The sequence below is a fragment of the Conger conger genome, chromosome 10, assembly GCF_963514075.1.
Source record: "Conger conger chromosome 10, fConCon1.1, whole genome shotgun sequence".
NCBI classification, from domain to species: domain Eukaryota; kingdom Metazoa; phylum Chordata; class Actinopteri; order Anguilliformes; family Congridae; genus Conger; species Conger conger.
This window is the reverse complement of record NC_083769.1, coordinates 2,118,628-2,146,239: the sequence shown is the minus strand read 5'-3', so window position 1 is coordinate 2,146,239 and position 27,612 is coordinate 2,118,628. Positions and strand designations below refer to the sequence as shown.

The 27,612-nt window shown below is 42.1% G+C and overlaps 1 protein-coding gene across 1 annotated transcript; it reads left to right on the top strand.

The window, feature by feature from the left end:
- Positions 1 to 244: 244 nt before the first annotated feature.
- Positions 245 to 27,078, top strand: si:ch211-207e14.4 (interleukin-17 receptor D). The gene is made up of 12 exons (XM_061258645.1): positions 245 to 448; positions 7,799 to 7,883; positions 10,751 to 10,909; positions 13,502 to 13,620; positions 14,688 to 14,808; positions 15,838 to 15,876; positions 19,616 to 19,761; positions 20,005 to 20,079; positions 21,180 to 21,252; positions 21,672 to 21,818; positions 23,815 to 23,987; positions 26,561 to 27,078. Exons 1-12 carry the CDS (start codon positions 332 to 334, stop codon positions 27,059 to 27,061), a joined length of 1,755 nt encoding a protein of 584 aa, XP_061114629.1. The 5' UTR covers positions 245 to 331; the 3' UTR covers positions 27,062 to 27,078.
- The last annotated feature ends 534 nt before the right edge of the window (positions 27,079 to 27,612 follow it).

The window sequence follows — 27,612 nt, the reverse complement described above, 5'->3', positions numbered from 1 at the left end:
GGAATAACATGAATTGGCAAGTATGGGTTTGTCTGTTCATGTTCAGAAATTTGAGAAATTGCAGGAATGCATAAGTGCTTATATGTGTGTAGAAAACACAACTTGCCGTGAGACACCACACCCCCCCTCTCTCTCTGTCTTTCTCTTCCCACCACAACCCCGCCCCCATGGGCGTCTCTGACATGTCAATCTATGACCACCAACAATAGATAAAGTTTAAGTAATATGACTGTGTACCCTTGGAAACACCAGACTAGCAGCAGCAGATTTCTAAATATGCCTGACGAAATCCACTGCTGTCTTTAAGAAGGAATCACGCAAGCAGGCAAACATGGCGTGGAGTGTGATTTTCGCTTTGGTCCTGAAATTCTCCCTCCACTGTCTCTGTCTTCAAGAGGACATCTCCTTAATCTCACCACAGAACTGTTCTCTAGATTGTATCATCAAGGTAAGACTTACTCCATCATAGTTGCTTTTGGTAGAGTGTGGCCTTTTCCTTTGGCTTTCCAGTGGCTAATGTACACAGCATTTATCACCCTTCTGTCTTCCATCATTTTGTATGATTTCAGTTCAAGTATTGGTTCAGTAATTAATCATTCCACTGCAATATATTGTCAGTTTCTGTTGTATTGTTGGGAATGTGTGTATGTGTGCATTTACTGAGAATTTGCGTATGTGTACATTTACTGGGAATGTGTGCACGTGTAGATATACTGGGATTGTGTGTATGCGTACATTAACTGGGAATGTGTATGCGTACATACGCTATACTGGGAATGTGTATGTGTAGATATATTGGGAATGTGTGTATGTGTGTGTGTGTGTGTGTGTGTGTGTACATTTACTGGGAATGTGTGTATGTGTACATAGGCTATATTGGCAATGTGTATATGCGTACATTTACTGGAAATGCGTGTATGTGTAGATTTACTGGGAATGCATATATGTTTACAGTACATATACTGGGAATGCGTGTATGCATGCATATGCTATACTAGGAATGTGTATATGTGTAGATTTACTGGGAATGTGTGTATGTGTAGATATACTGGGAATGTGTGTATCTGTACATTTACTGGGAATGCGTAGATGTTTACAGTGCATATTCTGGGAATGTGTGTATGCATACATATGCTATACTGGGAATGGGTGTATGTAGATTTCCTGGGAATGTGTATATGAGTAGATATACTGGGATTGTGTGTATGCGTACATATGCTATGCTGGGAATGTGTATGTGTGTAGATTTACTGGGGATGTGTGTATGTGTTCATACACTATACAGGGAATGTGTATATGTTTACATTTACTGGGAATGTGTGTATGTGTAGATTTACTGGAAATGTGTGTATGTGTAGATTTACCGGGAATGTATGTGTCTATTTACTGGGAATGCAGGTATGTGTCTATTTACTGGGAATGTGTGTATGTGTACATATACTGTGAATTTGTGTATGTGTTAATTTTCTCGGAATGTTGGTATGGGTGGATTTACTGGGAATGTGTGTACATACGGTTTCCTGGGAATGTGTGCATGAGTACATTTACTGGGCTCAGAGAAACGTCTTGAGTTAATGGAGTTTTTATCCTTCATTCCATGTAAAGCGTAGTGGTTGTGAAAATGTAACATCTCAAGCTTCTATTTCTTGGCCAGTTAGCCTTCGATCCAGTGGTTAATTTCCACATCAGGCAAGATTAAGCGGCTCTGAGCGCTATGCTAATGCTTCATTAAAGCCACTTGTTTCAGAACATCTCTTGGAAGCGATTCAACGGCTCAAACAGATCTGAAAAATATATATGAGAGAGAATGGAGCAATAAGCAAAAAACATCCAGTGAGCAGCAAACGCATCTTGTGTTTGAGAGGTCTGAGGAGAGGTCTTGTACAGACAGCTTTTTTTACAAACGTGGTGTGCACTGTGTCAGCAAAGAATAGCAAGATGAGGCTACAGTAGGCACAGGCTCCAAAAATGGATGATTGAAGATTGGAAAAACATCTCCAGGTCTGATGAATCTCAATTTCTGCTGTGACATGCAGATACTAGGGTTGGAATTTGCCATAAACAGCATGAATCCATAGGTCCATCCTGCCTTGTCAGTGCTGCTGGCTGGTGGTGGTGGGATAATGGTGTGGGGAATGATTAATTGGCATGCATTAGGTCCCAGTTAATCCCAAAAGATCTATTTGGCAAGAGTGGGCATACCCACAAAAATGTTATCAACTCTCTAGGCCCAACCACTGAGATGGAAAATTTGGAAATCAATGAAGTGGCCAGTTTTAAGTATTTAAATTAGGACATTTTCAAAATTCTGAAAAAGCTGATGTGCATGACAAACAGATTTTAAAACCCGGATTTCCACTTTTTAATTGCCAAGATACTCATGCTGATGGTAGCCCATTAAATGATACAAAAAATACAGCTTCTGCAATCTGTAAAAGTGAAACCGATCAATTATGATCAACTAGCTAGTGGAGTTAGTTAGTCTTGCTTGCTAGTCTACTTTTCAAGTTTATGTATCATAGTATAGGTGTCATGGGTTTTAAGATAGAAAGATGCTAGGGAATGATACTTTGGGTAACTGAGTTAGATCTTTTGTCCACTCTGTAACACCAGGAGCACTGTTTTGTTTATTTTGGTGTGTGAGTGTGTGTATGAATGGGTGAATGAGAAGCATCAATTGTACAGGCACTGTATTAATTCCGACCATTTACCATTTACTATTACCATTGGTTGATTCATTGGTAGGCAAAAAATGGCACGCCCTTAGACCCAAAACTAACCTCCTCACTGTCCCACCCCATCAAACGCCCTTAGACCCAAAACTAACCTCCTCACTGTCTAACCCCATCACATGCCCTTAGACCCCAAACTAACCACCTCACTGTCCCACCCCATCATGCATTTGAAGACTAAAATTACTTGTAACCTTATGTAACTATCCATCCATTCATGAAAAAATCCACTTATTCCTGGTCAGGGTCGCAGGGAACCTATGTCCAGTTACTATTTGACCTATATTTCAGTTTTTTTTTTGTTTTTTTATCATACATTATGGTGTACAATGATTTGCACGCCATGTGAGAAAAATGCTCAGTCAATACATTTCTTGTCATTACTGGGCCCCCTTTTATATGACATTCATCCAAACAATTTTAAATGAATGCATTTCAAAATAAAGGCAATTTCCTACAGCAATAATTCAATATACACTGGCTTCAGAGAGCATTCAGACCCCTTCCCTTTTTGCTCATTTTATTGTGTTGCAGATTTAATGAAATGTATGAAAAATGTATTAACAATTAAAAACTGAAATCTGTATTCATATACAGTCCTCTCCGAAAGTTTTCTTTACGTTTTTGCTATATACTGAAGACAAAAGTTTGAGGTCAAAAGTAAAATCGGAATTTCAGCATTTATTTCCAGGTATTTTTATCTAGATGTGTGAAACAACACATATTGCCTTTTGTATCAGACCACCCCATTTTTAGGTAAGCAAAAGTATTGGACCATGTGACTGATAGGTGTTTCTTGTTGCCCAGATGTGTCCTGTTAGACTGTTTGGTTAAACAATAAATAGTTCTAAATATTTACTCTTGGTTTTTTGGCATTGCACAAGAAGTCTACAAAAAACATTCTGTCTGCAAACTTCAACTTCGGTGTCCAAGCTAATTGGGAGGGACATCATGCAGCAAGACAATGACCCAAAAGGCACTGCTGACACAAGAAGGGACTTCATTAGGGGAAAAGTGGAAATATCCAGACCTTAACCCAATTGAGCATTCATCTCTGAACACACAATGCGTCAAACCTCTGAGTGGATAGGCTGCAGCAGCAGTGGATCAATAAGTCGATCAAGTAAATCGATCAATACCTAATACATTGCTCAGTGAGTGTATATTCCTGCACAAATGCAGATTTAAAATATATATATATTTTGTAAAAAGGAATTTTGTATGGGCACCTAATACGTTGCTGCATTTCAGTTTATGCTAATTAAAATGCATTCACCATCAAACATTAAACCTGCTAAAGCCAGTTACTGAATATTATTGTTGTAAACAGTAACTGTCAGAATATAGTACAGGTACAGTATAGGTGTGTTTGAATATAGCCCATGGCGTTCTACAGGTGTGGTTCTCTGCAGTCACACACAAAAACAGTGGAAAGAGTAAGGAGGCAGGAAATAAAACAAAGAAAACTTGGCATATTAAAATGTTATCATTTTATCGTGATGCCATGCATGGAAGGGTCTTTTCTCTTTCATTTAGAAATACTTGTTGCTAAGATAAATACTTATGCTTCTAATAATTATGTGTAGGAATTTAATGAAGATGTTTACCTGGAAGAGCAGGATAATTTGCATTTGAGGTGACTTGCAGTTTGCAAGATTGTCTTCATAGTCCCAGCACAGAAATTACACTGGTGTGGTGAACTGTGTTCTTGCACATGTCCTCATGTAGCAGACAGCCACAGGACTGTCTTCATGGAGAAATATGTATGTGCTCTTTATGGATGTCTTACCTATGTGAGAAAAATACTCCTGCCATACTCCCTAACCCACATTCCCTTTATTTTAATTAAAGCTGATTTGATCAAAGAGAACTCTCTTTGACACCCTCTATTTATCATCCAAAATGTTTTTTGTTGATTGAGACCTGTACCCAGCCCAGCTGTATGGGTGTGGCTTCAATGTGACCTATTATTCATTTCCATTTTGACTCATGGATTCTGTCGTAGCTCATATAATATCATTGCATATGTTTAGTGTTGAAACTTTCAGGCGTTGCTGAACGACATATCATTTCTCTTTCAAAAGCGTCTCATGCCCTATACGCAACTGGTTATTTATGAAGCTGTAAAAAGAAGGCTAGTCTTTTATTGCTCATTCTTCCAAATATTGCTTGTCTTCATAGATATTGCTATTCCTCTATTGTTAGTTCATCAAAATATTGCTGTACGCTGCAAATAATTCATTATGTGAAACCAAATATCACATTTGCTCTTAACTAACATGGATTAATTTGAAGACTGGATGGATGCAACCAAAAATAAATTCAGTGAGCACTTTATTAGACTTGTTTTTTAGACTTGTACTGCTGTAGCCTATCCACTTAGAGTTACGATGCGTTGTGTGTTCAGAGATGCTCTTCTGCATACCACTGTTGTAATGAGTGATTATTTACATTACTGTCACCTTCCTGTCAGCTTTGACCAGTCTGGCCATTCTCCTCTGACGTCTCTCATTAACAAGGCATTTCTGTCTGCAGAACTGCTGCTCACTGGATTTTTTTAGGGGTTTTTTGCACCATTCTTTGCAAACTCTAGAGACTAGTGTGGGTGAAAATCCCAGGAGATCAGTAGTTTCTGAGACACTCAAACCACCCTGTCTGCCATCAACAATTATTCCACAGTCAAAGATCAAATTGTTTCCCCATTCATATGGTTGATGTGAACATTAACTGAAGCTCCTGACTCGTATCTACATGATTGTATGCATTGCACTGCTGCCACACAATTGGCTGATCAGATAATCGCATGAATAAGTAGGTGTAATAAAATAAAAATGTTCCTAATAAAGTGCTCGTGAGTGGGTGTCAGAGGATATTTGGAGAAATAACTAAAATATAATATTTTCTATGGGTAAAGGTTAGCATGCTTCGCAAAAATTCCTGCAGAGTTCATTGTAAATATTGAACAAACTGTACAGAATTGACACAAATCAATAAAAGACAGATAAGCAGTTATCCTGTGTGTCTGCTGCCTCAGGGTAATTCTGTGTTCTGCAGCGTCTAACACTTCTCATGCTGATTCTCTGGTTTTTCCAGTCCTTCTCCAAAACACACCTAATGCAGGGAAACCAGGTTTGGTTATGAATACTATACTTCTTCCATGTGTATCTGAATCAATTTAAAGTCTGATCATGTGCATCTATAGCAAGTCAAGCTAGGGCTGCTTATCTCTTTCACACGCTCCACAGTCAAGTGGAATGTGACTCTTATGCAGCCTCTCTAAATGCAGCGTGATATAGTTCAGGCAGCCCACGAGTGTGAAGCCCTTCTCTGGCTAAATCAGCTGATTAGTAATGTTAGCCGATCTCAGTGCATTCACATATTGAGGTGGTCTATTTCAATTGCCTCCCCTTACTGTACTCATTGGTGCTTCCTCCTCCATGCGCACTGCCAGTCTAATCCTTCCTCCTGCATGCACACTACTGCACACTGCCAGTCTAATCCTTCCTCCTGCATGCACACTACTGCACACTGCCAGTCTAATCCTTCCTCCTGCATGCACACTACTGCACTCTGCCAGTCTAATCCTTCCTCCTGCATGCACACTACTGCACACTGCCAGTCTAAAACTTCCTCCTGCATGCACACTACTGCACACTGCCAGTCTAATCCTTCCTCCTGCATGCACACTACTGCACACTGCCAGTCTAAAACTTCCTCCTGCATGCACACTACTGCACACTGCCAGTCTAATCCTTCCTCCTGCATGCACACTACTGCACTCTGCCAGTCTAATCCTTCCTCCTGCATGCACACTACTGCACTCTGGCAGTCTAAAACTTCATTCTCCATGCACACTACTGCATGCAGGAGGATTTCTGAACAGTGAGGGGGCTGTACTGGCATTTTGAGTTACGCAAGACTGCCTTGAGAGCACAGTGACATAGAGCCGACATAGGCGCTCTGTTCTGCTCTGTCTGCGGATGCATGAAGATACATTGTAAAATATTCTGCATTAACATTTCTCTGAATAAAAATCATTTCATCAAAAAATCAATTATCAAATAAAACATTACTCAGATTTGTGTCAGCAAAACATTTCTGATTGTGAGCAAAGTAATCTTTTTCTTTGCCTTTGTCTGACAATATGTTGTTTGATGCTTTTAACACACGTCCAATTTTATAGCAGAGCAGTGGTACGTAGCTGCTATATCTTCCCAATGTGCAAACTACCTCCAGGCAATGTTGTAACTGTCTCCCCCAGACTGGCTGAGAGCCAGCTCCCTTACAGACTTAGATTATATAATTCCTATATACAAGTACTTTCCTAGAAGTATACAACAGTAAAACAGACAACAATGATAATTTCCAATATGCACAGAAGGTGAGGTCCCACCACACACCACATGTTACAAAATAAGGAACTGTTAAAAGCAATGCAATCTTAAAATAGGTTATTCAGATAGAAGATAGAAGAGTTTTAACATTTTCAAATGGTATATCCTGTTACCATAGGGATTGAAAATTTTGCCCTTTTTTTAATGGTATACATGTGCCCTTCAAATATTGCCATAAATCACATCTGTGTGCCATTTGGAGTGTGAAATTGTCCCAGATTAGAGGTGTTAATCTAGGATCAGTTCAGCCTTTTAGCTCATAATGGATAAGGATAGCATATGGACAGGGGAGGTCTGATCCTAGATCATCACATCTGATCTGAGGATCAGGAGAGTGTATCCAGAGACACAGTGCTCATTGTCACTGCTAACCTAAAAGCTCTATTAACCAATTGATAATTCCCACAGATGTGTGCACGCATGACATAATCAGCTCAAACACTACAGCTCATGGCCCTTGGCCATGGCTGGTTTTCCTCCCTTTCTTTACCTGGCTGCCAGGTGTGAAGGCAGTCTGGCCAATCAGTGGTACTTATTGTCCACTTTATCAATCCTGGGAGAAGAGGTCAGATTTGAGTATCCACACATTGCAGTATAGTCCAGGACGATTAATCATGAGCATTCGCAGTTTGTTCTGTATTATTGTTTTTTACAGCATACATCTCATTTCAGGGCAAGGCCATCTGTGAATACTGCAGAATCACAAGAGAAGATGTTTCAGTCACTTTAGGAGTCTCAACCGAGGAAATGTTTGGCAGTAAGTATGGAACTAATGCTGGGTTGTCTTGTCGCTCAGCTCATAATTTATAATTAATGCAATTATTACACAGTTGCCTCACCACACCAATTTTTTCATTCTGAATTGGCTGCTGAGCTCCAGGTATAATCACAAGCCAGCACAGCCCTGTCACTCATCAGGACCAGCATTGGCCATACCTGTTCTATTATTATTAGATATGCCACATACATATATGATATAAACATACAGCACATGCTCCACATGCACACATATGATGTAAACATACAGCACATGCTCCACATGCACACATATGATGTAAACATACAGCACACAGCCACATGCACACATATGATGTAAACATACAGCACATGCTCCACATGCACACATATGATGTAAACATACAGCACACTGCCACATGCACACATATGATGTAAACATACAGCACACTGCCACATGCACACATATGATGTAAACATACAGCACATGCTCCACATGCACACATATGATGTAAACATACAGCACACTGCCACATGCACACATATGATGTAAACATACAGCACATGCTCCACATGCACACATATGATGTAAACATACAGCACACTGCCACATGCACACATATGATGTAAACATACAGCACATGCTCCACATGCACACATATGATGTAAACATACAGCACATGCTCCACATGCACACATATGATGTAAACATACAGCACATGCTCCACATGCACACATATGATGTAAACATACAGCACACTGCCACATGCACACATATGATGTAAACATACAGCACATGCTCCACATGCACACATATGATGTAAACATACAGCACACTGCCACATGCACACATATGATGTAAACATACAGCACATGCTCCACATGCACACATATGATGTAAACATACAGCACACTGCCAGATGCACACATATGATGTAAACATACAGCACACTGCCACATGCACACATATGATGTAAACATACAGCACACTGCCACATGCACACATATGATGTAAACATACAGCACACTGCCACATGCACACATATGATGTAAACATACAGCACATGCTCCACATGCACACATATGATGTAAACATACAGCACACTGCCACATGCACACATATGATATAAACATACAGCACATGCTCCACATGCACACATATGATGTAAACATACAGCACATGCTCCACATGCACACATATGATGTAAACATACAGCACATGCTCCACATGCACACATATGATGTAAACATACAGCACACTGCCACATGCACACATATGATGTAAACATACAGCACACTGCCACATGCACACATATGATGTAAACATACAGCACACTGCCACATGCACACATATGATGTAAACATACAGCACATGCTCCACATGCACACATATGATGTAAACATACAGCACATGCTCCACATGCACACATATGATGTAAACATACAGCACACTGCCACATGCACACATATGATGTAAACATACAGCACATGCTCCACATGCACACATATGATGTAAACATACAGCACACTGCCACATGCACACATATGATGTAAACATACAGCACATGCTCCACATGCACACATATGATGTAAACATACAGCACGCTGCCACATGCACATATGCTCCATTGCCCATCGATCTACACTCAATGGGCCATAATGACAAAGTCATGTAAATTTTGGCTAATTTACTGAATTAAACTAGAAGTCCCTTTGGCTGCAATTACAGGTTTCAGTCTGAAAAGCCACTCCAGCATTATCTTGGCTGTATGCTTAGGGACACTGTGGTCAATCTACATCTACAACACAATGAAGTGTTAATAAGTGAAGCCACAGTGCCCTCCATAATGTTTGGGACCCCTCATTTATTTTGACCCATCATGGATTTGCTTCTTTACTCTGAGATTTGTAATAAAAACAAATCACATGGTTAAAGTGCACATTGTCAGATTTTAATAAATGCCATTTTTATACATTTTGGTTTCACCATGTAGAAACTACAGAGTGTTTATACAGAGCCCCCCCTCCCCCCCTTTCAGGGTACCATAACGTTTGGGACATAGCAATGTTATGTACAGCAAATAAAGTAGTCATTATTCAGTATTTTGTTACACATCCTTTGCATGCTTGAATCTGTAATTCATGGACATAACCAGTTGATGGGTGTCTTCTCTGGTGATGCTCTGCCGCCTCTGTATTGCAGTCATCTTTAGCTCATGCCTGTTTTGGGGGATAGTCCCCGTATGTTTACTCTTCAGCATATGAAAGGCATGCTCAGTTACATTACATTATTGGTATTTGGCAGACGCTCTTATCCAGAGCGACGTACAGTTGTTAGACTAAGCAGGAGACAATCCTCCCCTGGAGCAATGCAGGGTTAAGGGCCTTGCTCAAGGGCCCAACGACTGTGCGGATCTCATAGTGGCTAGACCTGGATTAGAACCACCGACCTTGCATGTCCCAGTCATTTACCTTAACCACTACGCTACAGGCCGAGTTGGGTTCAGATCGGGTGTTTGACTTGGCCACTCAGGAACTGACCATTTTTAGCTTTAAGCATACACACGGTAGTCTGCAGTGGAGCTACATCTACCAATAGCCAGCCAGAATAATCTTCTGTGTGTAAACACAGGACAGAAGCAAGGAAAGAAACAGTAGATAGTATGCTTTCACATAGCAAGCACAGGGAATTTGAGTTGTGCACAAACAAAATGTTCAGTGTTAAATCATTCCTATTAGACCTCTGGTCCCTATTAGGCTCATATGTACTCTGTTAGAGTTGAATAAGCACTGGACATTTTACCCTGTGAAATTCAGTCGTATAGATTTATAATTGATTACACTGTAAATGGACAGAGACGAAAAGCAGTGCTTGTTTGGTTACTGCAGGTTGTGTGCCATGGCCCTGCAGCCTGTTCCTCGGGGTGCACATCCCGGCTGTCTGTCAGCACTATGTCCATGCCCCCCATGACATCAATGTGGAGTTCCTGCCCAGTGACAGCCCTGTGTATGACACTGCCATCATTTCCTGGAGACCCAGCCTCTATGGTAATGAACCCCAGAACAGAAATAAATAGAAACACAACTTAATTCTCAACTTTTAAATTCAGGATTTAATTCATTTGCATGGTCATGCATGTCACGGTCTAACAATGTAATGGTGTTTGAGGATACTAGCGTTACAAAATTATGTAATGTGTTGGTGATGATGTGATGGTGCTATGGTGTACATGCTTACAGAGTAATGATGTTTTTATGCTTTGGCAGTGTTATGGATTGTGAAGGAGTTCACCAGCTTTTGTTGATTAATTGTTTCATTAATTTTATTGAAACCCAGATGTTTCCTTGAATTGCAACTCAGGGTAACTGATTGGCTCAGCCAATTTGAGTGTCTGTCAGTAGGGAAAGGGAGATGGGAAGGTGAGCCACTACAATCACTTGTATTTTTCAAAAAAATGATTACTTTTTTACATGGAGTAAAGATATAATGGTATTACGGCAGTATTCTGGAGTCATGGTGTAATAGAGTTGTGGAAGTACTATGGGTGTTATAGAGTAATATGGAATGCTTATGTCACAGTATAATGGTGTAATGGTGTTATGGTGTAATGTGGCTATGGTGTCGCAATGTCATTATGATGTAAAGGTATTATAGAGTAACATTATATTGGTATTATAGAGTAACGGTGTAACAGTGTAATGGTGTTATATAATAACAGTGTAACAGCATTATTGAATAACAGTGTAATGGTGTTATAGGATAAGAGTGTAACAGTATTATTGAATAACAGTGTAATGGTGTTATAGGATAAGAGTGTAACAGTATTATTGAATAACAGTGTAATGGTGTTATAGGATAAGAGTGTAACAGTATTATTGAATAACAGTGTAATGGTGTTATAGGGTAACACTGTAACAGTATTATTGAATAACAGTGTAATGGTGTTATAGGATAAGAGTGTAACAGCATTATTGGATAACAGTGTAATGGTTTTATAGGATAACACTGTAACAGTATTATTGAATAACAGTGTAATGGTGTTATAGGATAAGAGTGTAACAGTATTATTGAATAACAGTGTAATGGTGTTATAGGATAAGAGTGTAACAGTATTATTGAATAACAGTGTAATGGTGTTATAGGATAAGAGTGTAACAGTATTATTGAATAACAGTGTAATGGTGTTATAGGGTAACACTGTAACAGTATTATTGAATAACAGTGTAATGGTGTTATAGGATAAGAGTATAACAGCATTATTGGATAACAGTGTAATGGTTTTATAGGATAACACTGTAACAGTATTATTGAATAACAGTGTAATGGTGTTATAGGATAAGAGTGTAACAGTATTATTGAATAACAGTGTAATGGTGTTATAGGATAATAGTGTAACAGTATTATTGAATAACAGTGTAATGGTGTTATAGGATAAGAGTGTAACAGCATTATTGAATAACAGTGTAATGGTGTTATAGAATAACAGTGTAACAGTATTATTGAATAACAGTGTAATGGTGTTATAGAATAACAGTGTAACAGTATTATTGAATAACAGTGTAATGGTGTTATAGAATAACAGTGTAACAGTATTATTGAGTAACAGTGTAATGGAGTTATAGAATAACAGTGTAACAGTATTATTGAATAACAGTATAATGGTGTTATAGAATAACAGTATTATTGAATAACAGTGTGATGGTGTTATAGAATAACAGTGTAACAGTATTATTGAATAACAGTGTAATGGTGTTATAGAATAACAGTGTAACAGTATTATTGAATAACAGTGTAATGGTGTTATAGAATAACAGTGTAACAGTATTATTGAATAACAGTGTAATGGTGTTATAGAATAATAGTGTAATGGTGTTATAGAATAACAGTGTAACAGTATTATTGAATAACATTACATTACATTACATTACATTACATTATTGGCATTTGGCAGACGCTCTTATCCAGAGCGACGTACAACAAAGTGCATACCCATAACCGGGGATAAGTTCGCTGAAAGACCCTAGAGGGAAGTACAATTTCAACTGCTACCTGTACAACAAAGATAAGGACGAGGGCCAATTTTATTTATTTATTTTTTAACAAAGAAACAAACAGAGCAAAAGTGACCAAAGTTCACTATCCAAACACTGCTTACCTAGCTAACTAAAAATACCGATACACAAAGCAAGTCACAGAGACAACAATTAAGGTTCACTGGGAGGTAGGGAGGGATGGGGAGAGGTGCTGCTTGAAGAGGTGCGTCTTCAGCTTGCGCTTGAAGGTGGGGAGAGATTCTTCAGTTCTGACCTCAATGGGGAGTTTGTTCCACCACCGTGGAGCCAGAACAGACAGTAGTCGTGAGCGTGAGGTGGAGGTTCGGAGAGGGGGAGGTGCCAAGCGGCCTGTGGAGGCTGAACGAAGAGGTCTGGCAGGGGTGTAGGGTCTGATGATTGTTTGTAGATAAGCTGGGGAAGACCCCTTAACTGCTTGGAAGGCTAGCACCAATGAAGTGTAATGGTGTTATAGAATAACAGTGTGACAGTATTATTGAATAGCAGTGTAATGGTGTTATAGAATAACAGTGTAATAACAGTGTAAGTGTTAATAATGTCATGTTGGCTGTTTTATGTCTGCTTCAGGTCTTTCCTTCCTGCGAGGATTCCAGGTGTCTCTGCAGGCTCTGGGGGGAACACAGACAGACTGCCAGCTGTTCCTCTTCCAGAGCAACCTGACCCTCACTGCTGCACAGGCAGGCAGGGTACTCCAGATCAGCTGTCTTTCATCATGTATAAGAAAACTGGGACCTATTTCCATTATCAGTTACTTTAGAGCCATTCACTTTCACCATGTATAAGAGGACTGGGACCTATTTTCATTAATAGAATGAAAGAGAACATGCAACAGTCTTCTAAGTATTGTTTTTAAAATCCCATCTGTTATGTAAGTATTTTGTGGGAGTCCTGGAAACCTGAATAATATCCCAAAGCTGGTGGTGCATACAAAATGAAAACACCTGGCTAAATAATGGACAACAAGCAGGTCTGCATACAAAGCTGAGGCTACCACAGATATGTATGTAGTTGTCATCCACCTTTACATTACATTACATTATTGGCATTTGGCAGACGCTCTTATCCAGAGCGACGTACAGTTTATTAGACAAGCAGGAGACAATTCTCTCCTGGAGCAATGCAGGGTTAAGGGCCTTGCTCAAGGGCCCAACGGCTGTGCGGATCTTATTGTGGCTACACCGGGATTAGAACCACCGACCTTGCAGGTCCCAGTCCTTTATCTTAACCACTATGCTACAGGCCGCCGCTTACATTAATGGCATTTGGCAGACACTCTTATCCAGAACAACGTACAGTTAACAATCCTCCCCTGGAGCAATGCAGGGTTAAGGGCCTTGCTCACGGGCCCACCTATTAAGAGAGAGAGCTAATTGACTATGAAAGAGAGGTGACTGTAAGGAAGGAGAGATTAGTGACTGTGAAAGAGTTGGGATGGTCAGAGTGGAGAGCTCAGTGACTGTGAAAGATAAAAGATAGTCAGAGAGGAAAGATCAGTGACTGTGAAAGATGATTGTTGGAAAGGTGAGCTTAGTGACTGTGAAAGATTTGGGATGGTCAGAGTGGAGAGCTTAGCGACTGTGAAAGTTGGGATGGTCAGAGTGGAGAGCTCAGTGACTAAAATAGTTGGGATTGTTGGAAAGAAGAGCTCAGTGACTTTGAAAGAGGGGAGATTTTTAGGAGAGGAGAGATCAGTGACTGTGAAAGAGGGTGATTGTTGGAGCTCAGCGAGTGTCTCACCTTTTTGGTTGTTTAGGTATACAGATCAGATCCCTTCCAGCTGGCCCTGGATGCCCAGTTTGCGGTCACTGTGATGGCTCTGCCTGTCCCAGAACTGTGGAGCAACTTCTACCACAGCAAGTACTTCTCCACTCGCTGTAAGAATGCCAGCAATGTACTCTATTCTACCACAGCAAGTACTTCTCCACTCGCTGTAAGAATGCCAGCAATGTATTATATTCTACCACAACAAGTCCTTCTCCACACACGGTAAACATGCAAACAATGTATTCTATTCTACCACAACAAGTCCTTCTCCACACACTGTAAACATGCCGGCAATGTTGCTGCAAATATGCCAGCAATGTACTGCATTCTACCACAGCAAGTCCTTCTCCGTACACTGTAAACATGCCAGGAAGTTATACTATTCTACAGTAAAGAGTACCTGCTGGAAATACATAAGATAAGATAAGAATATTGCATCATGGCTACCTCTTCCCAGCCTGTCTGGCAGGAGTGGTGCCAGGATTCCATGATCGGTCGCCATTGTTGTCCGGATCAGACCTGGGTGAAATACATCATTACAAAAAAAATTTACATACTTTTCTGCGCTCGATTGAATTGTCTAGTGCAACAGAGCCAACCACAAGGACCAGAAGGTGGGGTTTGCAATTTTTGTGGGTTCCAAAAAACACCAGGCAAGCTCAGTAACAGTCACGTCCATGCCCCTTTTCCTATTGTTTTTCCTTTCTCTGCTTTTACTCCGGTCCTTGTTTTCCCTCACTCCCCATTACGTGTCTCCACCCCCCCACTCCTTATATGTATTTCCTTCCTGTTCTGTTTTCCTTTGTGTAAGGTGTTACTCTGTGCAGTTCTAGCCTCGGTCTTCTTGATTTTGTCTTGTTCTGCCTGTACTGAATAAAGCCCTCCTTATCCCTTAGTCTGCAATTGGTTCCTCTGTCCTGAGCAGTCCTGACAGTAACGTGTAGAAAAGTATTTGAATCCAAAACAATAGCATCTTTGACCCAGGTCTGGTTCTGGTTCAGCATGTGATTGTGATTTTGACTCATTCATTCTAACCTGGCTTGTGCAGTCTGTGTTTGTCTCAGCCTGGTTATAGTGTGAAACACACTCCACAGAGCTCTTTCCCTGAGTTAGATATTCACCCTTCCATCTCTCCACAGCCTGCCTTGAGAAGAATGGGCTTGAGCAGTGTTTGAAGGGTAAGTATTGACTGTACCCTTGTCATGAATACAAACATATATGAACATACATGAGCGCACAAACATACAGGCACCGAGCACTGTATTAGGAACATTTTTACTTTATTACATCTGCTTATTCATGCGATTATCTAATCAACCAATTGTGTGGCAGCAGTGCAATGCATACAATCATGTAGATACAGGTCAGGAGCTTCAGTTAATGTTTCACATTCAACCATCAACCATCAACCATCAGAATAGGGGAAAATATGTTCTGAGTGACTTTTACCGTGGAATAATGTTTGCCGGCAGACAGGGTGACTCGAGTATCTCAGAAACTGCTGATCTCCTTGGATTTTCACGCACAGTCTCTAAAGTTTGCAAAGAATGGTACAAAAAACAAAACAAAAAAATCCAGTGAGCAGCAGTTCTGCAGACAAGAATGTTAATGAGAGATTTCACAGGAGAATGGCCAGACTGGTCAAAGCTGACAGGAAGGCGACAGTAATGCAAATAACCACACATTACAACAGTGGTATGCAGAAGAGCATCTCTGAACACATCATAACCCTAAATGGATAGGCTACAGCAGTAGAAGTCTAAAAAAAGAAGTCTAATAAATACCTAATAAAGTGCTCACTGAGTGTTTATGCTACTAGCAGTGAGAGCCACCAAAACAAGGCGTGAAGGGAATAGGTACAAGCCCCAATCCAAGTCCAAAGCTGCGGGGTGTTCCTACGTCACTAACTAAGTATGGCAAACAGCACTACGGACAGTGAAGCGCTGTGTGGCTTACAAGCCTACACACAGCACTAGTAGTTAAGTAGGATGTTCTAACTGACATGTAGCCCTACACACAATGCACAGGTCAGCACTGAGTACAGAGTGGCTGCAGAGCTACACACAGCACTGAGTACAGAGTGGCTGCAGAGCTACACACAGCACTGAGTACAGAGTGGCTGCAGAGCTACACACAGCACTGAGTACAGAGTGGCTGCAGAGCTACACACAGCACTGAGTACAGAGTGTGTACAGAGCTACACACAGCACTGAGTACAGAGTGGCTACAGAGCTACACACAGCACTGAGTACAGAGTGGCTGCAGCGCTACACACAGCACTGAGTACAGAGTGGCTGCAGAGCTACACACAGCACTGAGTACAGAGTGGCTGCAGAGCTACACACAGCACTGAGTACAGAGTGTGTACAGAGCTACACACAGCACTGAGTACAGAGTGGCTACAGAGCTACACACAGCACTGAGTACAGAGTGGCTGCAGCGCTACACACAGCACTGAGTACAGAGTGGCTGCAGAGCTACACACAGCACTGAGTACAGAGTGGCTGCAGAGCTACACATAGCACTGAGTACAGAGTGGCTGCAGAGCTACACACAGCACTGAGTACAGAGTGGCTGCAGCGTTACACACAGCACTGAGTACAGAGTGGCTGCAGAGATACACACAGCACTGAGTACAGTAGGATGTACAGGGGCACAGACAGTACTAAACATTGCGCAGGGAACAGTAAGGTGTTCAGACTGCTTTCTAGCTCTAACCACAGCACAGGGTTTATTTGTGGCAAAATAGCCCTACCCACCCAATGTTCATTATGGCTTCAGGAGTGCAGTCTTGTGGATAATGCCACCGTAGCTTTGTAAATAACAGAAGAAGGGAAAAAGAAAGTAATTTTGCCTCCCGTTCTACTACTGGTGAGGAAACGGTTAACCTGCTCTATTAATAATGACAGAGCAGTTAATCGTATACGTGGCTTTGTGAACAACAGAAAGTGACACAACAAACCCAGACCTGACAGAGCAGACCAGCGAGGCGAGCACAGAAAGCACACCACATCGCTGCAGTAATAAGAGCAGGGACCTCACATAGAAATATCCCCAGCCCAGGATGAAAACTCTTTGCCAAATTAAAGGGTGACTCTTTTTTTTAACAGTTCTCCGGCATGTACATGTACATGTACTTTATTTGGGTAAATGACCAAAAGCAAAAGATAAAATGAAGGGAAAACGAAAGTAAATGCGCAAGGCAGACTCCGCCTCCAGCTAACCTAAATGGGCCATAGCTGACACAGCGAGGTGAGAGAGAATTTCAGATAGAGAGACCAAATGGCCGAAATGCCTGGCGATGAGTCTCCAGCACCAAGTAGGATGTTCTAACTGACATGTAGCCCTACTCACAGTGAGACATGAGACATGAGACATGAGACATGAGACACGAGACATGAGACATGAGACATGAGACACGAGACATGAGAGATGAGAGATGAGAGATGAGAGATGAGAGATGAGAGATGAGAGATGAGACATGAGATGAGAGATGAGACATGAGACATGAGACATGAGACATGAGATCCGGCACAGATGTGCAGGTGCCCGCCACCCCTAAATCAAAGACTAACTCAAGAAGCCAGTCTTGCTATTTGGAGGAGGGGTCTGCCACCACTGGCAACGGCTCAACGTGTGTGTGTGTGTGTGGTACAACATCCCCAGAGGGGCTGTCTCACCACAAATTCTATCCTCCTTACAAAACGTATCCCCTCCAGGGTCACGTTTCTGGTTTCTGGTTACATTCCCCTCATGCGTAAGCATCATGAGTTAGCGTCAAGTCGACAGTGTGGTTGCCAAGCTTTATCTGTTGGTTGCTATGATGCGATCCATAAGATACATTCACCTGATGCGTACGGTAGCGTCAACTGGTTAGTGTGTCTTTTTGTGAACAGCATACGCTTAGTCATTACATTACATTACATTACATTACATTAATGGCATTTGGCAGACACTCTTATCCAGAGCGACGTACAACAAAGTGCAAAATGCATACCAATAACCAGGGATAAGTGTGCTGAAACAACAAAGACACAACAAAGCACAACACACAACAAAGATAAGGACCAGGGCCTATTTGATCATCTATTTTTTTTTTCGTAATACCGCAACATGCAAATGTTTGAAACCTGCGTATCAGATGGTGGGTGAAGAGATGAAGAGTTGGGTATCGTCCGCATAGCAGTGGTAGGATAGACCATGTGCAGTGATAACAGGGCCAAGGGAACGAGTGTAAAGAGAGAAAATGTATCCTTGGTGCATGCGGCTCTCTGCTTACCTCCATATGAACCCCTGAGTGGGGTAGCAGTCATTGAAGTCTGAATTTCACCTGGCCGTTACAACAACTAAGAGAGTGAGTGAAATCAATGATTGAGCCCAGGTGGTTCTAGTGCCACCCTGTGGCCGAACCCAGAATTTCTGTCCAATGTTTCTTGCCCACAGTTACATCTGTGTAACTAAGTGTGCTTGAGGTGGAACATCAAATACAGGTGGTAGAGCATGATTAGCACAAATGCTACTGACAGAGTTAAGTAGCACTGGGCTTGAGAATCTATTGGCTACACAATCGCTTGCACTCCCTAGATAACTATAAACTAGAAATAAAGGTATTGGTTAAATACAGTTTCTATAAATAAAAAATAGGGTTAGGGTTCGCCTAACCCTAACTCCATAGCCATGCAGTGTCCTTAATTACAGGAAAGTCAAGGTATCATACTATAACATATCATACATACATAGATACACCATGGTTATAGGCCCATACAGACGATGAATGTGACTTTGACTTCATGCTCACTTATAAGGCACATCAGGCCTTGTTCCACAAAGCAGAATTAGTGAGTTAGCACGCTTGCTTTGTATCGGCTGCTGAGGAATAGATTTTCCGTTTTTAATATGTTTCTTCTCTTTTTATAGACTGGTATCCAAGCAAAATTGAAGTGGAGCAGGATGGACATGACGTGATTGTGACCTTCAATCTTGCTCCACCAAATCTTGGAATCAACCAGTACTTTTCTTGGTGCTATGGAGGGGGGATGCGGAACTACACAGTAATTAAAGCGGTACATAGACTCATCCATTTCAGCTGAACCTCACCTGCTTATATTTCTGGGATAACTGTGAGAGTGACCTAGTTAAGTTGGCCGATGCACACGTAAGCTCCAAGTGAACAAACATGTATTCGAAAACACACTAGGCATGGAAACATACTATTTTATGTTGGCTAAATAAAGTAATGCTTTGTTTGGGCAGTAAGTAAAAATACTCATGAGTTGAGCTCTAGTGTATCCCGCTTCCTTTCTCAGAAACCCACAGGCAACAAGACCCACCACAGCTACCGACTGCTTCGTCTCAAACCAGAAACCCGCTACTCCTGTGAGGTGGGTGTTGTGATTGTTTGCTCTTGCATTTGGCATGGGGAGGGATGGAGGTTCAGAATATTTAAGGAAATCTCACTCTCCATGGATGAACATGTGACCTGATTTTTGTGCAACTGCAGGAGGGAATGAATGCCATTTCTGTTTTTTGTTCCAACTGAGGTTTATCATAAGAGTTTGATAGGACGGAGAATCCGCCCCTTTCTCACCCCCTACTCAACCCAGCTCCTGGTCCAAGCGATGGTTCTGTCCCGCCTGGACTACTGCAGTTCCCTCTTGGCTGGCCTCCCAGCATCCGCCATCAGACCCCTCCAACTTATCCAGAATGCAGCAGCTCGTCTGGTCTTCAACCTTCCCAAATACTCACACGTCACCCCCCTGCTTACTTCCCTCCACTGGCTGCCTGTCATGGCTCACATCAAATTCAAAACATTGGTGCTAGCCTTCCAAGCAGTTAAGGGGTCTTCCCCAGCTTACCTACAAAAAATCATCAGACCCTACACCCCTGCCAGACCTCCCCCTCTCCGAACCTCCACCTCACGCTCACGACTACTGTCTGTTCTGGCTCCATGGTGGTCGAACGAACTCCCCGTTGAGGTCAGAACTGTAGAATCTCTCCCCACCTTCAAGCGCAAACTGAAGACACACCTCTTCAAGCAGCACCTCTCCCCATCCCTCCCTACCTCCCTGTGAACTTTAATTGTTGTCTTTGTGATTTACGTTGTGTTTCGGTATTTTTAGTTGGCTAGGTAAGCAGTATTTGGATAGTTAAGTTTGGTCACTTTTGCTTTGTTGCTTGTTTGTTTATTTGTTTAAAAAAAAAAAAAAGGCCCTGGTCCTTATCTTTGTTGTACGGGTAGCAATTTAAATTATACTTCCCTCTAGGGTCTTTCAGCGCACTTATCCCTGGTTATGGGTATGCACTTTGTTGTACGTTGCTCTGGATAAGAGCGTCTGCCAAATGCCAATAATGTAATGTAATGTAATGTAATGTAATGATAGATCAGTAAAAGTCTAGAATCCTACAGTGTTACATTCTGTGCTTGTGTGTGAATAATGTATGTTTCCTGGTTACAATATTTTCTGCTTGTTTTGTATTGAAGCTTGCCGCTGATGTTGTAGATGCTATCAGGAAAACATTCAACTTTCAAGTGATGGGAATGGAACACAGGAAAGGTGAGCACAGCCTTAGAGGACCTCACTTCTAACGACAAACACGTCCAGTGATGTTGGCTTGACTCTCCAGCCTGTGTTTCCCAGAGGGTAAACGCAGAGCAGAATAACACCATTCACACACTCAAACCCAGAGCAGAATAACACCATTCACACACTCAAACCCAGAGCAGAATAACACCATTCACACACTCAAACCCAGAGCACTGGACATGGACGTGTTTGCCCTTGGAAGTCTTGCCCCATATTTCGGAAACGGCTACACTGACAGTGATTTTAAAAAGGCATAAGCACAGAATTTAAGAATTTCATCCAAATAATCTCAACTGAAACAAGCGTGACAGTGCTCCTTTAAACACCACAAGCAAGGATAGTGGTGTGCAAAGAAAAGTTCCCTATCTCTCTTCCCTTCCCCTCCACAGAGTCTTCAACCTTCACTACTGATGGATCCCTCCTGGCCTTACTCTTACCGGTGCTTGTATTGCTGGCCATTTTGCTTTCGGTTTTCATTTTTATCGTCAGCAAGAAGAAACTTAAAAGGAGTAAGAGGAAGACCAAAATGGCTGCAGGTCAGTACACAGATAATCTAATATAGCTCTGAATATCTGCAGGTAGGGTACACAGATAATCTAATATAGCTCTGAAGATCTGCAGGTAGGGTACACAGATAATCTAATATAGCTCTGAAGATCTGCAGGTAGGGTACACAGATAATCTAATATAGCTCTGAAGATCTGCAGGTAGGGTACACAGATAATCTAATATAGCTCTGAAGATCTGCAGGTAGGGTACACAGATAATCTAATATAGCTCTGAAGATCTGCAGGTAGGGTACACAGATAATCTAATATAGCTCTGAAGATCTGCAGGTAGGGTACACAGATAATCTAATATAGCTCTGAAGATCTGCAGGTAGGGTACACAGATAATCTAATATAGCTCTGAAGATCTGCAGGTAGGGTACACAGATAATCTAATATAGCTCTGAAGATCTGCAGGTAGGGTACACAGATAATCTAATATAGCTCTGAAGATCTGCAGGTAGGGTACACAGATAATCTAATATAGCTCTGAAGATCTGCAGGTAGGGTACACAGATAATCTAATATAGCTCTGAAGATCTGCAGGTAGGGTACACAGATAATCTAATATAGCAGAAGATCAGCAGTGCTGCTGGTTATCATTCTCGCCCCTCTAATCGGGCACTGAGTAGAATCTCTGGCCAGTCAGTGACACTAACCAATCAGCTGTCAGGTAGAAGAGGAAGACAGCAATACTACAATACGTATGCTCCAGGCTTCACCCAGGGTATTTACTCATTCAAACAGCATTGTGTGATGGCATCAGCTACTCATGCTTTGCTTAGCTCAAGAGTAAAAGCATCCTTTCAGACCTGGGCAGAATAACACCACTCACACACTCAAACCTGGAATAGAATAACATCACTCACACACTCAACCCCAGAGCAGAATAACTCCACTCACACACTCATACCCAGAGCATAATAACACCACACACTCATTCAACCACAGAGCTGAATAACACCAGAAACTCACACACTCAATCCAAGAGCAGAATAACACCGCACACACACACTCAAACCCAGAGCAGAATTACACCACTCACACACTCACACCTGGAGCAGAATAACACCACACACTGACGCACTCAAACCCAGAGCAGAATAACTCCACACACTCACACACTCAAACAGAGAGCAGAATAACACCACACACACACACACACACACACTCAAACCCAGAGCAGAATAACAGCACACACTCACACACTCAGAATAACACTTTAACTGATTTTTAATTGCGTAATTGCGTAATTGCGTAGTTCAGTCTGCTCATGTCCATGGAGAGCGCCTGCAGCCCAGTGGTCTGACCAGTCTGCTGGTCTTTTACTCAGCACTTCATTTCTCACGTAAAGCAGGGCTCCTGCTATCTACGTTTTCATTTCAACCATAATTTGGCACACTTTTTCTAGTGATTAGCAGCTTAATATAATCTTTATCTGTTGAACAAAGTGCTGATTTGTTTGGTTTGGAGTGAAAACCTAAAGATAAAAACAAAAATTCTCTGGGGATTTCCTGTCAATGTTGGACATAGGGTCAGCTACCTCAGGAAGGCAGTTTGTGGAGGTTCACCAGTGTGAATAAACCAGAGATCATCAATTCTGGCCCTTGGATCCAAATCCAGGATTATTGGTGCTACTTTCGCACCCCTGGTAAAGGAAGGGTGGACAAACCAGCCATCAGGTCTCGGCCCTCAGGGACACATCAGTAATGTCTCAATTTAACCAGCGTCATCATCACACATTTGTTTCCGCTCATTTCTAAATGTTTAGATATGTTAAAATGATTTATATCCTTAGTGTGGTATATCATAAATAATGCTTATGTAATCTTTGTTTCCACAGCCATTATTTTAAGGTTGCTTGAAAGGCTTTTGATCCATTTTACATTTAAAATGTGACGAAAGCCAGAGTCCAGGTGCATGCTGGGTAATGCTGTCAGGTTCAGAAGTGTCTATCCCTTATTTATCCCTGTTCCCTTTTCAGATGTCATTATGCAGCATGACTCCAAATGTGTTCTTTTGGAGCAAAATCTAGTTCTTCTCGAGAGGCCTCGCCCCCCCCGACTCCTGATTTGCTACTCAAATGTGGATGGCCCTGCCCACATTCGGGCTGTGATGCTATTGGCTGCCTTCATTCAGCAACATATGGCCACACAGGTGAGAGCAGAGATGTAAAGGATCATTTCTGTGTATACTTTTATGTTTTATCTTTTTCCTGTACATTTCAGACATATATACTCTGTGACCATTATTACTAATGGTCCATGTATTATTAGGTAGACCTGTACACCAGCTTGTTAATGCAAATGTTTAATGAGACGGGTGCGTGGGGGTTGGACCCAAAATGCACGACTCAGAAACAATAGTAAAATAAAGTCCCGTTAGGGCTTTATTCGGGACGAGTCCCAGGAGCGTAGTCAATACAAGCAAAGTCCATACACGAAGATCCAGCCAAACAAATACAAAACAAACAACAAGCACGGTGCCGAGGGAAGAGGCAATCTCGTAGTCGGTAGGCGTGCAGGGAGGTCCGGTAGCAGGAGAGCAGTCAGCGGGGCAGATGAACAGGCGGACGGCAGGCAGAGGCGTAGTCGTGGGCGAAGCGGGAGTCGAAACCATGAAACAATCAGCGGGGCAAAAGTACAAAAACGGTAGGCGGGGACGTAGTCGAGAAACAAAACGAAGGTCACAAAACAGAAATCAATAGTCGATGGTCAGTAAACAGGCGTGGATCGTAACGTGTAATCAAACTGTAAGTAATGCTCAAGAGTTGCGTGAAAAGACAGAGGCAGACAATTTCGCAGTGAACAGTTGCGCGACTGGGCTATAAATGCAGGTGTAGACAGGTGTAGACAATTAGTAAGAGCGTAGCAAGGAAATGGAAAACAGGTGCGATGGATGACAAGTTTAACAAGGAGATTAGTAATCGTTAGTAATAAACCTATCCTGCCCTAGCATTAGTAAATTAGTAAATGACATGCACGAGAAACATAAGGTAACATGAACACATGATTAGTCTTGTTAGTTTCTACCCAATCCTGATCTAGCGTTAGTAGTTTTAGTAAATAGACAAATAGAACATTAGGGGAGTGAGGGACAGAACGAGAGAGAGAGAGAGAGAGAAAAGGCGGAACGCAAGGTTTGCGGAAAAACATGTAAAAGTGTATGCATAACCACGACCAGTTAACGTAACAATAAACATACAACGAAACATAACACAAAGCGGAACTAAGACGATAATCACTCAACATAACCAGGTAATATAATCGTACGAAAACATAACTAGACATGACAAGAAAATAAATCGTAACAAGACATAACTAGACATGACGAGAAAATAAATCGTAACAAGAAATAAACTAAACAACATGACAAACCTAGACTAACATAATACATGATAAGACACTACGTGACTAAGACAACATGAATAAACATAACTCAACATAAAACATGGTGAGACAGACCTGAAACGTGACATTTAATCCGCCAATCATGTGGCAGCAACTTAATGCATGAAAGCATGCAGACGTGGTCAAGAGGTTCAGCTGTTTTTCAGAGGTAAGAAATGTGATCTAAGTGACTTTGACCGTGTAATGATTGTTGGTGCCAGACAGGGTACTTGAGTATCTCAGAAATAGCTGATCTCCTGCCATTTTCACAAACAACAGTCTCTAGAGTTTGCAGAGAATGGTGCGAAAAACAAAAAGAATCCAGTGAGTAGCAGCTCTGCCTTGTTAATGAGAGACGTCAGAAGAGAAGGGCCAGACTGGTTGAAGCTAACAGGAAGATGACAATAATGCAAATAACCACGCATTACAATAGTGGTATGCAGAAGAGCATCTCTGAACACACAACATGTCGAACCTTGAAGTGGGTAGGCTACAGCAGCAGAAGACCAATAAGTCTAAAAAAATAAAGTGCTCACTGAGTGTCGCTTGATTCTTGGATAATGGTTCCTAACCACAGATTCTGTATACAGTAAACAGACCTAGGTCTAAAGTACCTGTTCAGGTAGTGACAAAAGAATAGAAACACAAATTTATGCATAGCGCAAGCTACCAGTCAGGGGATTGAGCCTTGTGTTGTCTTCATATTATGCAGACATCCCATGTCCGCAGGGTCATGCCAAGCCCCTATGATAAAACCTCTCCATTCAATCTTAAATCCTAAATCAATCATTTTCTTGTAGAGACAAATCTCATCAATAAATGAGTCAATAGCTGACATACTGTGGATGCCGCTGTAGTTCAGGCCGGTGTGTTGCTGACACTGTGAATTTTGCTTTTTGAATAGTAATTACAATCAATCTTGCTTCCATAGAAGTTGGTTGCACCAACAAAGTTATAATAATAATTTCTGATTTAGCGGGCGCTTTTAGCCAAAATGACTTAGAAATTGATTAGAATAAGCAGGGCACAATCCCCCCTGGAGCAATGTGAGGTTATCGGCCTTGCCCAACAGCTGTGTGGATCTTATCATGGTTACACCGGGCTTGAACCACCAACTTTCTGGGTCCCAGTCAGGCACCTTGGCCACGAGGCAACAGGCTGCCCCCGTTCAGCTGTATGTCATGAATAGGGGTGGGGCTCAAACATTGGGTGGCAGTGCTTTTAATACAGTATGGAATGCCTTAATTACATTTGTATTTATTTTAACAATAGGTCTACAAAATGGAGATAAGACAATTGGCTTCAAAACTCCATTGAGTGTTTATGAATGAATATGCGCAGGTGTTTCTGGACCTGTGGGAGGCACTGAGTGTGCTGGAGGAGGGGCTGATGAGCTGGCTCTGCCGGCGCATGGAGGAGAGCGACTTCGTGCTGGTGGTCTGCTCCCGGGGCCTGCAGCACGGCCTCCAGAGGAACGCCCAGGGGGTGGAGGAGAGCCAGGAGGCGGAGGAGAGCCAGGAAGGAGGCGCAGCCGCCGTGGCCGTGTCCCTGATTGGGGAGGCGCTGGCCCGCGCCCAGGCCGGGGGGCAAGGCCTCTCCAAATACATGACGGTTGTTTTCGACCACTCCAGTGAAACGGACGTGCCGCCAGCGCTGGGGCTGGCTGCCCGATACTCCCTGATGAGGGATCTGCCCCTGCTGTTCTCACACCTGCACGGGGTGGCCCTGCAGGGCCCCGGGAGGCACCTGCAGGTGGAGCACATTTCAGCAGAGGCGTACCACAGGCTGCCAGCGGGGGCCGCCCTGCGGTGGGCTCTTCAGCAGGCCGGACAGGAGGACTAAAGGAGTGGAGGAGAGGAGGAGAGGAGGACTAAAGGAGTGGAGGAGAGGAGGACTAAAGGAGTGGAGGAGAGGAGGACTGAAGGGGTGGAGGAGAGGAGGAGAGGAGGACTAAAGGAGTGGAGGAGAGGAGGAGAGGAGGACTGAAGGAGTGGAGGAGAGGAGGAGAGGAGGACTAAAGGAGTGGAGGAGAGGAGGAGAGGAGGACTGAAGGAGTGGAGGCGATGGAGTGGCAGCCCAGCCCCTTTAAGGTTCTGTTCCACTGAAAACATGTAATTATCAGTAAAATTTACCTTTTTCTGTTTACTGCTGCAAAACATCCCTCAAACATTCAACTTTCAGGAAAATAACACCTTCTGAATGATTACACCATGTGTATGGTAAAATTAGTATAATTATTTACCATTTCTATATTTTCTCAAAACCTGATTTAGGACGATATTATAACTTGTTGAACCATTGAACCATTTTTCTCAGTGCATAGTCACCCTATCATCATGAAACCTTGCAAACCTATACTCCATATCCAGGAGAGTGTTTCTGAGACAATACAT